The sequence below is a fragment of the Crocodylus siamensis genome, chromosome 1 (genome assembly GCF_052110815.1).
Source record: "Crocodylus siamensis isolate JL-2025a chromosome 1, ASM5211081v1, whole genome shotgun sequence".
In the NCBI taxonomy this organism is placed as follows: Eukaryota; Metazoa; Chordata; order Crocodylia; family Crocodylidae; genus Crocodylus; species Crocodylus siamensis.
The window spans coordinates 354,708,252-354,724,034 of record NC_143395.1 but is presented as its reverse complement, the minus strand read 5'-3'; the positions used below and the strand labels follow the sequence as shown (position 1 = coordinate 354,724,034).

At 42.6% G+C, this 15,783-nt stretch overlaps 1 protein-coding gene across 2 annotated transcripts in view; it reads right to left on the bottom strand.

Annotated features, from left to right (window-relative positions):
* DIAPH3 (diaphanous related formin 3) overlaps nt 1-15,783 on the bottom strand; it is a 485,008-nt gene that overhangs the window by 262,853 nt on the left and 206,372 nt on the right. For both annotated transcript variants that reach the window (XM_090024704.1, XM_090024695.1), the window contains one exon: nt 3,135-3,230. In XM_090024704.1, the coding sequence (XP_089880830.1) occupies nt 3,135-3,230 (96 nt within the window). The remainder of the gene's footprint in view (nt 1-3,134; nt 3,231-15,783) is intronic.

Sequence of the window (15,783 nt, the reverse complement as noted above, 5' to 3'; positions counted from 1 at the left end):
ACCACACAGGGCTCTCAGATGGTTCAGAAATTTGAAGAGCCTCATCTATCATAGAACTCAACAATTCCAGACCTTTCAGAGACAGCTCCTCTGCACAAGTCTGGACCACCTTCAGCTGGTCTTTTAGTGCCCTCTTAAATGAAGCATTATCAAACAGGAAGTGTAACTATTTTGACATCAGTGGAGAAATTCTCACAGCCTTGACTGCAACACTGGACAAAAGGAGTTTGCTGGTATCCCAAAACCAGGTCTCTTCCAGGAATGTGGAGAGCCTGGGCCTGAAGACAATACTAGGTCTAGTGCTTCTCCAGCTTGACTTATAAACAAGCCTGGTGCAAGAAGTAAATGCAAGGTGGTCTGCAAGGCTTGACAATGTAGCATGCAGGCTGCTTTGGTGGAGGAAGGCAGGACTAGGGTGCACTCTACCTATACTGCTAAGGTTAAAAAAAAAAGTCTCTGGTCAAAGTAGAGGATGTAAGACACATCCCATAAGTAAAAATAAGTATGTGAACAGTTATTCAAAAGGCAATTATTCAAAGCTTTGGTAGACAAAAGAAAACCGAGGACTGCAACTTTCCAAACAAAATCAACTTAAAACATACCCAGCATGAAACAGTTAATTCTTTATAACATTTTATGCAATTGAAAGCACAGTCTAGTGCTGGGTAATATCAGGCAACCTTAGTAATATGCAAGTCTAAGTGGTACCACTTACAATGAAGAAAATAATTGTTTCAGGTTCAAACTTGAATGGTAGGTTTTCAAAGGTATACATTTTTCTGAGAGCTGATTTCTGCAGAGTGATTTTGTAAGAGATATTACCAGCCATTTAACAGTTTGGATACTATAATTTTTTTTTTCACGGTATGAACATACAAAATTGGAACAATGAATTACAGTACCCCAAGTTTCCTATGATTTTTTTTCCGGTTTTCTAACATTTTATCTAGTCTAGTTTGAACTGTTTTAAGTGACAGGTCTTCCACTTTAGCAAGCTAGCTGTGAAAGGTTGCAATATTAATTCCTTGATATTCAGCCAAAAGTTTTCTTCCTAAAAATGTAATCCCATTAGTCCTAATTATAAACCATTCCACAAGTCTAACAATGGGGTAAAGATGCAGCAGAGTCTAACGCCTCGTGATACACTGTGATAATAGCAATTGATTGCATGTAGGATGCTAGATTTCATTCCCCCACCCCAGTAAAGCTCTTAAGAGCATTCTTATTAAAAAGACCTGGAGCTTTGAACTACCATGATGCTCCTGCTCTGAAAAAAAAGCTTTAATTTGTTTACTTCTGCAGCAAAGTGAAGAAAAAACTGTTAAGTTCATTACTGATTTTGGAATTTAAAATAACTGACAGTGTATTCAGAGCTGGAATTCTTAGTTACTAATCTAGATAAGCTATACGCAATACACATACTGCATCAATTGCACTTATTTGCCCTTAAGACAGAGAAGGCATGTGTATGCAGTGATCACTTTCCCTATGTGGCTAAACAACCTCCAGACAACAAAATATATAACAGAGCATAGATATTTTCAAAGGAACTATGGCAAATGGGCTCTGCTTGTCATTGTGAGATATGCAAATATGCTGAACGTGCACATGTGCATCTCAAATTGCTTTCTATTGAATCTGCTAATAGCAATCAATGCATGGTTTCTGTTTATAATATATGCATGCCAGCCTGTCAGTACTCTTTCCCACACTTATGGCTAGAGTCATTTTATCTTCAAATGCCTTTGCACAAATACAACAACTGATAATGAAGATAGGATCCCACAAGTGGGGCATGAATTAAATAAACCAAAAGAATCTGCTCCAATTGTGAGTGCTTAAAATCAGGTGAAACCACAACAGCTACCTATATTGCAACAACTGGTGCATATGATTGTACAACGGAAGACTGGCCTATGTATATAGAGCAGCTGGAGCAGGGTTTGTGTTTTGTTTTGTTTCGTTCTTCTTGGGGGGGGGATGGAGGAGGAAGTGTACATTGATCAAAGATCACCAATCCTTACGATCAATTCTCCATCCTAAAAGCAGAATGCCTGGTACAAGTAAAACACATATGCAATGGTGAGCCCTCTATTTAGTGGGTTTTACTTATGATACTGAAAAAAAAAAGGGTACATAGAAATACTGATGGGCTCTCACATGTACCTGCAAGAGTGTTTCCTGTAGTAAAAACAGAATCTACTGAAATTGCTAACTTTTCAGCAGGAATATCCCCCAGTGACCTGTAGCATGACTGGACAAGAAACCAAGAAAGATTGCACACTAGCACAGGCATATAAAGCCACCATGAGAAGTTGAAAGCATACAGAAAACCCTAATTTAGCAATCTTTATAGTCATAATCTTACTATAATCCAAGATGTGTCATGTGGGATATTTGTGTTGTTAATACCTAGTAAACTATGCACAATTTTAGAAGAGTTGCACATGGATCACCTCAATCAGCATGTGATTACTGGGAACTTAAGAAATGGCAGCCTGCAGTTGTGAATGCACAAACAGGTTCTTTGTCCTATCTAGCACAAGTGGTGCCTAGTATTGTTTGATGCCACCACAATGACCAATTACGAGAAACAAGCATGACTGCCTACCTGTTGTTGAGCAATCTGGCTTTGCAACATACAAGGATAACCAGTAACACAACACCAGAAAGTAGCAATGCTAACCTGTCAAGATCTAATAATGCAGCCCTCATCTAATGAGAACATACCTGAATCAGACATGGGTGAAGGAAGGCCACTTCAGAACTGTGGTCAAGAGAATGGTAGCCATAAACCAGGATAAACGTAAGCATACACCCAACATACTAATCAATACATCACATCTCCATGGAAGCAGTCAAGGGGATCAATGTTACTCAGAAAGGAAATGCAAACCACTTAACAGGCTTGTTGTCTGTGCATTATATTACTGTTGTTTCAAAAAGTGGGGGACAAGATATGAAATATGCAAATATGTTGAATATGCACATAAGCATCTAAAGTTACTTTCTGTTGAATCTGCTAATGGCTGCAAGCCTGAAAGCACTCTTTCCCACATTTGTGGCTGGAATCTGTTTTTTTGGAAATTTACCTTTGAACAAATCCACCAGTCATCAAAAACTAATCTACTTACAGAGGTTCTGTGCAATCTTTGGATCTAAGACTTTTAGCTCCTTGATTCGTTTCTTAATGGATTTCCTCTCTTCAAAATCTTCCTCCTCTTTTTTAACTGTCAAAATAATGAAAATGCACACTTAGGGACAGTATTAAACAAACCGAACATAATTCTTGAATGGAAAAACCTTCAAAGTCAGATTGCAGACAAATTGCTCTGAGAATACAGGCATAACTGATTAATTTGATTGCATTATTTCAGTATGTTACATGGGGTTAGATTTTCATCATGTTATCTTTACAGAACAAGTTATTTTCTAAAAAATTTAAAACCTAGAAATTTTACAAAAGGTACTTGGATTCTTTAATTTCAGACCATGTATACTGTTGCCAACTTGTGTTGAATTTGAAAATTTATCATACCTAAATCGACAGAATATATAAAATATGTAAATAACTGTAAGACCATGTAAAAGAGTACACTAGGGGACAGAACCACAGAGTTGGAAGGCACCTTAGGCATCATCCAGCCCAGGGGTGGACAAAATATGGCCTGTGGGCTATGAGCAGCCCACCAACTGATTCTATCCAACTCATGGCCGGGCAGCACAGGTGGCGGGCGGTTCCAGAGGATACTGGGAGAGGAAGCAGCCCTGCCTACCTGCCTGGAACCACACAGCAGGGTCTGGGCGAGCCATGCTCAGGCCCCAGAGGCTCCAGCTCTGGCCGCTGCTGACACCCTAGGGAATACTAGGTGGAAGCATCCCTGCATGCCCACCTACCTGGCTCTATGTGACAGGCCCTGGGCAAGCTGTGCTCAAGCCCCAGTCCCCTCACTCAGAATGGCACAGCAACATCTCTCCTCTCTGAGGCTCAGAGCTGGCTGGAACTGCCCTAGGCACTAGGACCTTGCAGAGGGCACTCTGCACCTGTGACTGGAGGCAATGAAGCTTTCCCAGCACCTCCTGGTAGGTGAAGCCCCAGTTCTGACCCAGTCCTGCCTTGCCCCATGCAGCACCACAAACCAGCCCTGCCACCTGCCACCTCCTGGCTACAACCAGCATTGGCTTCCGTCCCATCTGCCCAGACGAGACTGGCACTGGCACCCTGGGGCTCCTCCCAAAGGAAGGGAGAGCCCTGGGCTGTTGGTAGGCACAGCCTTCATGGCCCTGGAGGGGAGATGGGGCAGACTGGAGGGAGCTACTGCACTTCCCCAGGCTTTGTGGACACAAGTGTCAATGTGAAGGGGTGAGAGGCAGGCAGGGTTGGGGTGCAGAAAACTCGTAAGGGCAGCACTGGTGTGCAGGCTGAGGCAGGAATCCCCTTGTGATTTACAAGGTGGCTGGGTAGCGGCAGGGATCTGCTGGAGGTGGAGGCTTCCTCCCTTGACCGAGTGTCCTGCTGGCTGGTTTTGGTACCCTTGGGAGAGAGACTTTATTTTGAGCTATTATGTGATCACCTCTATATACGTTACTCAAAAAACAAAATCAGGACAAAAAATAGTTTGAGATAAAATTAAAATACTTTATAGTAGGTCTTTGATTTCTAGCATACGATTTTTTGGGGTTTTTTTTAAAAAATCAATAATTTGTTAATTATCTTCACCCTTAATTGTGTGTGTACAGCCCTCAACAGCTCACCAAAACTCATTAAGTGGATCCTCAGCCAAAATAACGGCCCATCCCTAATCTAGTCCAATCAGCTGCACAAATACAGGGTTCTGTATTCCTATACCATTCCAGCCTCCTTCTGACAATTTCCAATGAAGATACTGCATCTTTGAAGATTATAAAATTAAATATTCCCATGCCAAACAAAATGTGAGTGGAACTGTGAATAGAGAGCATGTGTTCAGACACAGTAAAATACTGGAGACTATCAAATAATCTGATAGCAAAAGAATTTGAAATGATTTGGGAGTATGGTTGGGTGTAAGGATAAAGCTGAGTACGTTAAAATGCGTTTCTGAAGAAGTAAGAAAAATAGTAATATGTTGTGACATTACACAATAGCCTAACCATGTATACTGTACAATGTTACCACATTTATGGTTGATGTTTCTTAGTATTTCTGAAGGTAACTTAATACAAAGCCATTAAAATTTTCTCCTTCCCTTCCTCCTAAGACAGTTTTTTAAAACTGGTATTCTCCACATATATCAAAAAAGAAAAAACTACATTTTTCAACAGTTACAAATTCAGTGTTTTTACCAAAATATGACACAGCTGATAAGGAACCAGTCTAGCCTACTGGCCATCTAACACATCTTCAAAAACAAAACATACATATTTAAAATCCAGTATGAACACAAGCCATTAATAAAAAGTTAATTTTATATTACTTTATAATATATACCGCATCCTCTCCGATCTATTTTGGTTCCATCTTAATTACTTCACATCTGAAATTAAATGACTTTTTTTAAGCAGAGGTCAGTTCAGATCAATACTGTTTTACAGAACAAAAAATAAATTGTAAAAACAGCATACAGTGGTTACTGCAAAGCACTATATGTAGACCACTATACATGTAGATCACTGTAGTAGGTCACTGTACGCAACTTCCATTAGCAAGAACAATAGGTGGTACACTGGATCTTATCTATAAAGGAGAAAAAGAAAACTGAAGACATTATAAGAGTTACCTCCTCCTTAGAGAGAGCCCCACACCTTACAGAGGGGTTTCTTATAAAAATCTACAAAGTATTTTCTATGCCAACTATACCCCCATATACTTGCATTATCTTTCAAATTCAGCATGGTGCACATCACTAGCATTTTTTATATTAACTGCAACTCTCAAACCTATCATGTGTTACTCCTGTCCCATGTCACCCACTTTGGCCATTTTCAAGGGGCCTAAGCCAAGCTGCAGAAGTACAGAGCTAAAGTAAAAGGCTCCACAGCCTGTTTCTGAATGTAAAATGAACATTTGCAGACATGATAATCAGCCTGGTCAATAAAGTAGAGGGAGCAATCAACGTGTCTAACTATACCATTAACACAATCCAATTAACCAGAACACAAGGCCCTAAATTAGAAGACTGAAATATATTATATGGTAGCTTCAGCTTATACCAATTAATAAAACTTCATCCAATACATTTGGTTACACTAAAACATATATATTTTTATATAAATTGTAAAATCAAAGCAGCCTTGTCAGAAAAAACCATAAACTAAGGTAAAAAAAAAGAAACAGGACGGTGATGACCAGAGCTCCAGGTTTTCCATTTGCCATGGAAACAATGAAGTAAAACACACGTTTTCTCATTTTAAAGAGAAAAACCTGGATTTTCTCTTTTTAAGGAGAAAAGCTTGGGAAATGTTGGGTTTCCCCTTGCAAGCTGGCAGAGCTCCAGCCTGCAAAGGGCTGGGGGAGCAGGAAAAAGGTGATCAGGCAAGGGGCACCATGTGCATGCGTCTACATACACATGCACATGGTAGCCAAACAGCATGAGAGCAGCTCCCACTGCTTTCCGCAGGCAAGTTGAAGGGAGCAGGGGGGATTGAGGCCCCCATATGGAGAGAGGAAGTTGAGCAGGGCTGGGGTTGGGGCTGCTGCCCAGCTGGAGTGGTGCATGGTGCTTGGGGCCTGAGGCTGGAATGTGCAGCTGCAGGGCCCAGCTTCCCATTGCTGTGCCCCCCAGATATGTGCATAGGGTGGGGGCAGATGCAGGCTGGCAGCTACAGGATCAGGACTCCTGCCCTGCTGCCCTCTCCCAGGGACCTTTGTGGCTCAGTAAGTGGGACCCGGTGCAGCAGGGCAAAGCAGAGCAGGGAGGCTTGATGCCAACCCCAAAAGCCCTGCGCCACCATGGTGAGATACTCCCTGCCTGCCTGGCCGTATCAGGGCATACAACCCTACGCCACCAGCCCGGCTGTTGCTGGATAGGCAGGAGGAGCCTTGCCACTACAGCATGGGGCTCCCAGAGGCAGCACACCAAGCCTCACTGTCCTGCTCTGTCCTGCCATGCCAGTTCCCACCTGTTGCACCGTGAAGGCCCCCTGCGGGGAGGGCAGCAGGGCAAGGAGCCCCGAACCCATAGCTGCCAGCCTGCATCTGCCCCTACCCTGCACACAAATACAGACAGAGAATGACAGACAGACCAACAATTCATTTTAATCGCAAAAAAAAGTGGATTTGGGTAGGTTTCAAAGCAGAGAATTTACTATTTTTGAACAGAGATAAAACCAGGATGCCTTGGTGGTGATCAGCATTCCGCAATCACGAGGAAAGAAGATAAGAAACATGCCCTTTAACTTTCCAAGGACATAAATCCAAACTACCATATTTGCTCAACTCCAAGATGAGATCCTCCCATTTAAAAGGGTGCAGGGGGGTGGCAGCTGCTACAGGTCCAGTTCTAGCTCCTACTCAGGCTTGGGCTAAGAGCCACCACTGTTGCCAGCCCTGCCTTCACCACCTCTGCCCTGTGCTGCCACCCGCACTTCTACTTACCCATCACAAACCCTGCTACATGGCAGGGCTGAGGCTGGGGTCACCACCTGCTCCATGCCCAGAGCTGGAATGGAGCTGGAGCTGAGGCCAAGGTGAGGACAAGTACAGGGTTAAGTGGGGGAGGGGTTAGTACTGGGTCACCAGCTGGAGTGTGGGTGGACAGGGGGCAGGAGGCAATTGTCAAGGGCCACACCATGACTTCCTCACTGCCTGACCCCCCAAATTGCCTGTCCCCCTACTACTGCTTGCCATGCAGCAAAAGGGTACTAAGAACTATATCATTATATTATATAAATGAAACCACTGTAAACTTACATGATACTTCTTCAGGAGAATTCAGCTCACATCCTTTAAAATTGCCAGCACAAGAAAGCAAAAAGATACATATTACTTTTATTTCACTTTACAATGAAAATTCCTGATTCATCTCCCTGCCTTTCAGCACTTCAGCTAATGAAGGTATTATCTAATTGAAGAGCAAAATGAGAACATAAGCATGTATTTGGAGCAAGATGAAGGAATTACAAAAAAACCCCAGACAGAACAAGGACATTAAAGGGGTGGTCAGATTATGTGGACTTATGAGAAGACAGAGAGCAGAAGAAAATGAGTGTCTAGAATTAAGAAAAATCACATGTGTGGTGGAATTTATAAGACAATTTGCCAAAGAGCAACCAACCAATTTGCTTTTGTGTAACTTCCTTTTCTCTCATCCTTAGTTTGTTCTTTGTCACTTGACCTTATAAGCTCTTTGAATCTAGGAAATGTTTCATCCAAAGCACCTACCGTAATTGAAGCATTATGTAAGTACATAAAAAGTAAATAATACAAAGAGTAGGAAATCACTACACATCACTCGAACCCTCTGATGCTAAGGAAGGCAAGTGCTCAAACTATTAAGCTAGTGAAAGAAGAAGATACTTATACTGCTGCCATGTAGATGTCTAACTGATCAGGTCAGAAATAATCCCAGTAAGATGCATATGTTTTAAGCAATCAGGAGCAAGTAGAATTCCAAGCAAATGGTGGTATCTTAGCACAACTTAAAACTCCTCATTAAAATGAAAGAAAAGCCACTGAATAGAAAATAACCTAAGATCTGCCTCTGGAGGCATCTATGTTCCCCACAGAGCAAACTAGAACATATCTTGGGGAATGTACAGGCTGCGTATCATCTCCTCACTCAAACAAGAGAACTAAATATCTACAGGGGTGAGGTAGGATGCCTCTCTGATCTGGACTGCGTACATCAGGACTCGAACAGCATAACTGAGGACATCTAGTGGGTAAAACAGGATTTTAGCCGCTCAGTTTTAGGCAATATACATATTCATACATATCTTCTGCAATGTAAAATATTCCCATTTTATTGTTTATTCCTACTCATAAGCTTAATAGCCACTTTGATCTGAGAAGGTTGGTTTGGATCACTGAATTGTCTAATGCAGAAATCAGCAATATCTGGCCTGCAAAACCTGAGGACCTTGCCTATGCCTACACCCACATTAAAGTTAGGTAGTGAGGAGCTGTGCCACAGCCAAGCAAACTCTAGTTGTGCCTTTGCCTTCACAACTTGTTCCTGTAACTTCTCTCTGGCCAAGTCATGGTTGCCAAAGACAGGCAGCTGGGAGCTGAGTCTACACTGCCACTTCTCCTCAGTGCCAGGAGTGAGCAGCTAGAAGCTGAACCCAGGCTGCTGCCATTTCTCCTGCCATCCTCTCTCATTCCGATAAGTGAGCAGTGGCAGAGAAGAAGGTATCATCTGTGACTTGATAAAGAAATCTGACTGTACTCCTTCTTCCTCCTTTTCCAAATTCACTACACCTTTCAAAAGCAGAGGTTAGATTAAAATTAAAAGTATTTTTCATAACTTTAAAATATTTAGTTCTATCTTAGGAGTTAAACAGACATTTTAGCTCTTCTGATGTTAACTGCCCTGACATTAAACAAGACAGATTGAATTCTATTTTTGTAACTGTTTATTTTATTCACTAATTAGCTCATGACCTAATATTTTTGTGACATAATTAAGAGAGCATTATGTCCTAATTCTATATAAATATTGCAAATGAAATCTTCAAACTGATTCCAGCTGTCACAGTCCTGATCCCCAATTTAAAAAAAACAAAACACTACTTGTCAGGATAACACACCTATCAACTAGATGGGACATCGGTATGCTCTTAAATAGATGTTTTAACGCTGTCGGGAATAAGGATGAAAGACAATAAAGGCAGTTCCTGATAGTCACAGATGCTGTTTAGCACACATGCTATATTACAGAAGGTCTAGAACAGGGGCGGGCAATTATTTTTGGCAGAGGGCCACTTACTGAGTTTTGGCAAGCCATCAAGGGCCACATGACAGGCAGCCAGGGGCAGATAAATATTAATTTTCTAAATGTCTTTAAGGGCCTTGCGAGCCAGTTAGAATAGCCTGGAGGGCTGCATCCGGCCCACGGACCTCATTTTGCCCACCCCTGGTCTAGATGATCTTATTTATCCATCAGCTGTTATTCTAATTTTAAAAAAGGGATTCAACTCGATTATTTATGAAGGGGAAAAAAATACAAGACATGCCAACCCTTACCACAGTTTACAGTTCAGACTTTCTGATAATTTAGAAGTAAATATTGACTTGTGGTCCTGGGTATGACCATAAATTGCATGCAACTGAAGGGCTTGATGGCAAGAAGGTGGGGTAGCTTCTATAAAACACCACGGTGTTACAACCTTCAGAGTAAGGTGCCTCAAAACTCTAAGCCCCACTGCCTTGTTGGGTATTCCTTGCTTGGAAAAAGGCTAAGTGACATCAGCCTAACAGAAAGGTGCCCTCACTGAGGCATTGGGTAGTCAGCAACAGCTTTAAGCTGTTTCTCTCTGGCAGAGAGAAACTATACTAGCCAAAATGATTAAGTGAGCTGCATATTGTGATGCAATATGAACCCTGGGTTCAATTTGGATTCCGCTTTATGAAAAATGGCACATAGCACTAAGCTATGAACTGGTTAGACTCAGAACTGATGCTATTGCATTATAAATAGGGATCCTAGTTTTCTCTGATTAAAAAAAACCCCCCAAAAAAACAATTTTCAGATTTAAAAAAGTAACCTCAAATCCACATTTTTCCATGAAATGAAATGCCACTAATATATAAATAGATATATACTGGTGTTTCATTTTAATCATGGAAAAATGTGGATTTTGGGTTACTTTTTTTAATCCAGAAACTGCAGGGGTTTTTTAAATCGGAGAAAACCAGAACCCCTGATTATCAGAAACTTGGCTCTCAGATACAGGTTCTATTAAAGACAACGATTATACCATATTCTGGCATGGGAAGCTACTAGGACAACGGAGACAGCAGAGAGTAGGTTTTGCTATTAGAAACCGCCTATTATCTTTCTGTAAAAGTCCCACTGCTATATCTCATGATGCTCAGAGTGCATACACAGAACAGCTTCATCACGGTGTTTTGTGCCTACCCCCACAGCTAACAAAGAAGGTGATGAAGATAAGAACATTTTCAACTAACAACCTGAAGAAGAAATTGACAACACTCACAGAAATGAGACCATTATAATACTTGGCAACTTCAATGCAAGAGTTGGATATAGTTTCAAGAACCAGCCAGGCATTTTGAGCAAACAGGGAATTGGTAATATGGATGAAAATAGTCAGCAAATGCTAGAACTTTGTGCAAGTCAAAATCTATGCCAGGGTGGCCAATTAGCTACTTAATGAGTTTTGGTGAGCTGTCAAGGGCTGCAAGAGCAGCCTCACCCCTTCCTGGTCACCATCTCGGGACCAGAAGTCCCACCCCTTACCTCCCCTCACCCCCCACAATACTCCTTTTGGGGTGGGGGGGAGGGCTGCCATCTTGGAACCACAAAAAATCAAATCATATACCAGAAGGCAAATAGCTACTGTAACATATTTTAGTTATATTACAAAAATATTTTTGTTATGGTTTCTGTTTGCACACTGTATATATAGGTGACTACATAATAAGTCTTACTCTTGTATGTGGGGATGTTTTGGGGGGGGCTTGAGGAGGTGTGGCTGTGTCAGGGGGCAATAGGGTATTTTGGGGGTATATATGGGGAGGTTGTGAGGGCAGGGTGTGGATATGTGGCATTTGTGGGGTATGAGGGAGGATTGGGGGGTATGGCGATCCCTCCCCACACTCAGACTGGCACACAGCCCCTGCCACTGGGAGCAGCAGCAGGCGGAAGGCACTCACGGCACTCATGGTCTGCACAAGCACTTCTACCTAGTGGCGCGTGGTTTCTGTCAGCGCTCCATGTGATGGCGAGAAGCACAGCCAAACCCTACCCCCTACTTCCCAGAACAGTGCCATAATCTGTATGGCAGGGGGTGGGGAAGGCAGATGGCTCTGTTGCGCAGGGCTTCCCCTGGTGGAACACAAGTGCCAGGAGCTGCACATGCACCATGGGAACCCCACGCAACAGAGGTGGGCCAGTCTGGCTACGCTCCTTGCTATCATGTGCAGTGCTGGTCAGAGCTGTGTGCTGCCTGGCAGCAGCAGTTGAGCAAGCCATGAGCTCCCCAAGCACCCACCACCTGCTGTTACTACAGGAGGGGGTGTCTGGGAGATCGCCACACCCCTCCACCCTCTCACACATCCACACCCTGCAAACCCAAACTCCGTGCTCCCGTCACTCCCTTAGGCACCGGCTCCACATTGCCACCAACCCTAGTCCCATGCTCCATGCTTCTGTCCAGCTGCAGCTCCCATTCCCCCACCCCCGCCACTTCTCTACCTGCTGCCTGCAGTGAAGTGGATGCCAGGGAAGCCAACCAGGTTCCCCTGAGACTGCAGCTGTGGCAGCAGCAGCCCAGCCTGGAAGCTGCGTGCTGGTTGGGATGGGCTAGGGCCTTTAGCACACGAGGGTGGGAGTGGGGCATGCAGGCTGGGCAGGGTACAGATAGTTGGCGGGCACCCACGGGACCAATGAAATTGCCTGGCAGGCTGGATTCGGCTCATGGCCATATTTTGCCCACCCATGACCTAAGCATTACCAACACCTACTTCACGGGGGAAATCACAAGACAGACATTGTGAAAACATCCATGTTCAGGGCATGGGCACCAATTAGACCTAGTACTTACCAGGTGTAACCACCTAAATGAAATCCTGCATATGAGGTCTTATCACAGTGCTTAGCCTGCTTCAAAGTCAGAATCAATGTCAAAAAGATCAACCACAGCAAAACTACCAGTCATCCTCAAATAGACATCAGCCAAACTAAAGATATAGAAAAATGCAGACTATTCAATGAAGTTGTGAAATCAAGTGTACCCAACAACTCAGCCACCAAGGCTTGGGAAAGCTTAAAAGCTATCACATATAATGCTGCTGTAACAGCGTTTTCTTGCAAAAATGAAAAAAAAAAATGCAGACCAATTTGAAAAGCACTCTGAAGCCCTTGTACCATGGTTGAGAACAAAAGGACAGCACTAACCAACTACAAGGTATCACCTAAAACCCTATAAGCCTAGAAAATTTAAGAAAGGCTACAAGAGAAATGCAAAAGGAGACTAATAAGTGTGCCCAAGATTTCTGTGTGAAACTCTGATGGTATTCAGAAAGCAGCTGACACAGGTGATAGCCATGGTAAGTATGAAGGCGTCAAATGAGCAATTGGTCCAGTCAAGAAAAACAACAGCTCCGCTGAAAGACCTAAACAGAAATGTCACTACTGATAAACAAAAACAACTCAAGTGTTGAAATGAACACTATGGAATTGTATACTCCAGTGAGACTGAAATTAAACACAAAGAGCTCGAAGGATTACCACAGTTTGAAGTCACGATGGATTTGGACAATGAGCCTACATTAGAAGATTTGCAGAAAGCTATTAAATCAATTACTGGGAACAAGGCATCTGGCAACAACTGTTTGCCTGCTGAAATCTATAAATGTGCCAACGATGTATTACTTAGAAAGCTTTGTGAAGTTATACTTCTCTACTGGAAAGAGGAAGGGATATTGCAAGATTACAAAGATGCTCTGTTTGTACCATAATACAAAAACAAAAAGGGTACAGAAGCAACTGTAACATCTACAGAGATATCTCCCTATTGAACATAGTTGGAAAAAGTGTCTTTTGCATCATGCTCCCTAGGTTGCAATCTTTAAGTGAAATAATCTATTCTTGAAAGCCGATGTGGTATTTGCTCAGGACGCTACACCATTGGTATGATATTTTCAATTAAGCAACTGCAAGAGAAGTGTAAAGAAAAATACCACTGTACATAATCTTCATCAATCTGACAAAGGCATTTGATGCAGTCAACAGACGAGTTTTTGCTGTTCTAAAAAAACTGGGTTGTCCCCCCAAACTGCTGAACATCATTTGCTCATTCCGTCAACATATAAAGGGAACTGTAATGTATGAAAACAAAGAATCAAATGCCTCTGACATCAATAATGGGGCGAAACAAGGGTACATCTTAGCCCGAAGGCTTTTTAACATCTACTTTTCATTCCTGCTTCTTCATCCATTCAAGAACAGCAATGATGGCATTTGTCTTTGAACCTGACTAGGTGGCAGCTTGTTCAACATCGCATGGTTTAGAGAGAAAAAAAACAAAGTAAAAGAATGGTTCTGAGACTTCCTATTTGCAGATGACACAGCCTTCGCTGCCCACAGTGAATCTTCCCTGCAAAATCCCTTGGACAGATTTTCTGAGTCATGCAAGAGCTCGGAGACAGCAATTAATCTCAAGACTGTGATCGTGTACCAAGGAGTGGAAGACACCTGACATAGTTTTGAAGGATAAGTTGTTTGATGTTATTGATAGTTTTTGTTACTTGGGTTCTATGATCAGCAGGAACTTGACCTTCAGACTGAACTGACTAACAGAATCACTAAAGCAGCTGAGAATTTTGAGCTATTACAAAAAGTGGATTGAATAACAGCAAACTACCATGTTAAGGTGAAGATGTGAATCAACGAGACATGTGCTACCATCCCTGCTTTAGGGTTATGAAATGCATATGCCAGGCACATCAAGAAACTAAAGTTTCCACATGAGATGTGGAAAATAAAGTGGGAGAACAGAATTCCAGACACAGAGATACAGGGGCATGCAGACCTGACACACTTAGAAACCTCTGTCAAGAAGAGGAGGTTGCAGTGGATCAGCCATGTCAGGAGAATGGGAGGAGAGTGTATCCACAAGAAAATTTTGTATAGCAAGATTTGAGACAGCTCTAGAAAAAAGGACTGCCCTCTATGATGGCACCACAATGTGTGCAAAAATTAGATGACATCATTCAACATCAATACAGAAAGCTGGGAGGAGCATGAAGAATCCTGTCCAATCCAGAGGGACTACCTGGCACAGGGTGCAGCTCAACATGAACTGACTTTCAACCAGAGAATGGAAGCAAAGCAAGAAAAAAAAAGGGCTGGACTTGACGATCTTCCAAGGTCCCTTCCAGCCCTATTGTCTATGAAACTGTCTATGGGGAAAAAAAAAAGGCAGCGTACTGTAAAACTTGGCCTCCAACTCAGACAACATATGGACCTGTGAAACTTGTCACATGCTGTGTCACTCTCGAATTGGGCCTGTCAGCCACAAATGGATTCATCAGGCATCTGACTAGACCTCTTATGCATATACCATGATCCAGTAGATTGACAGCTACCTACTGTTAGCTTATCAAACATGTTTGATTTCAATCCATTTAAAAATTTTTTTTATGGTTTTGGCACATGGTAGGACAGGATGACACCTTAGAGATTAATTCATATAGAGACATGAGCCTTTGTAGAGACAGCCTACTTTGTCAAGTACACTTCTAAAGGTGCCATATTGCTGTACCTTCTGCCTAACTTCAGACTAATAAGGCTAACCACCTCTATTTATTGGAGTGTCACAAACCTTTAGAAATCAGAAGTTGGGGCAGAGGTGATATAGATTTCATAGATTTTCATAGACATTAGGGCTGGAAGGGACCTCGGGAGATCGAGTCCAGCCCCCTGCCCAAAGGGCAGGAAGTCAGCTGGGGTCATAGGATCCCAGCAAGATAAGCATCCAATTTACTCTTGAAGGTGTTCAATGTAGGTGCTTGAACCACCTCCACTGGCAGACTGTTCCAGACCTTGGGGGCTCGGACAGTAAAGAAATTCTTCCTTATGTCCAGCCTGAAACGGTCTTGCAGGAGTTTGTGACCGT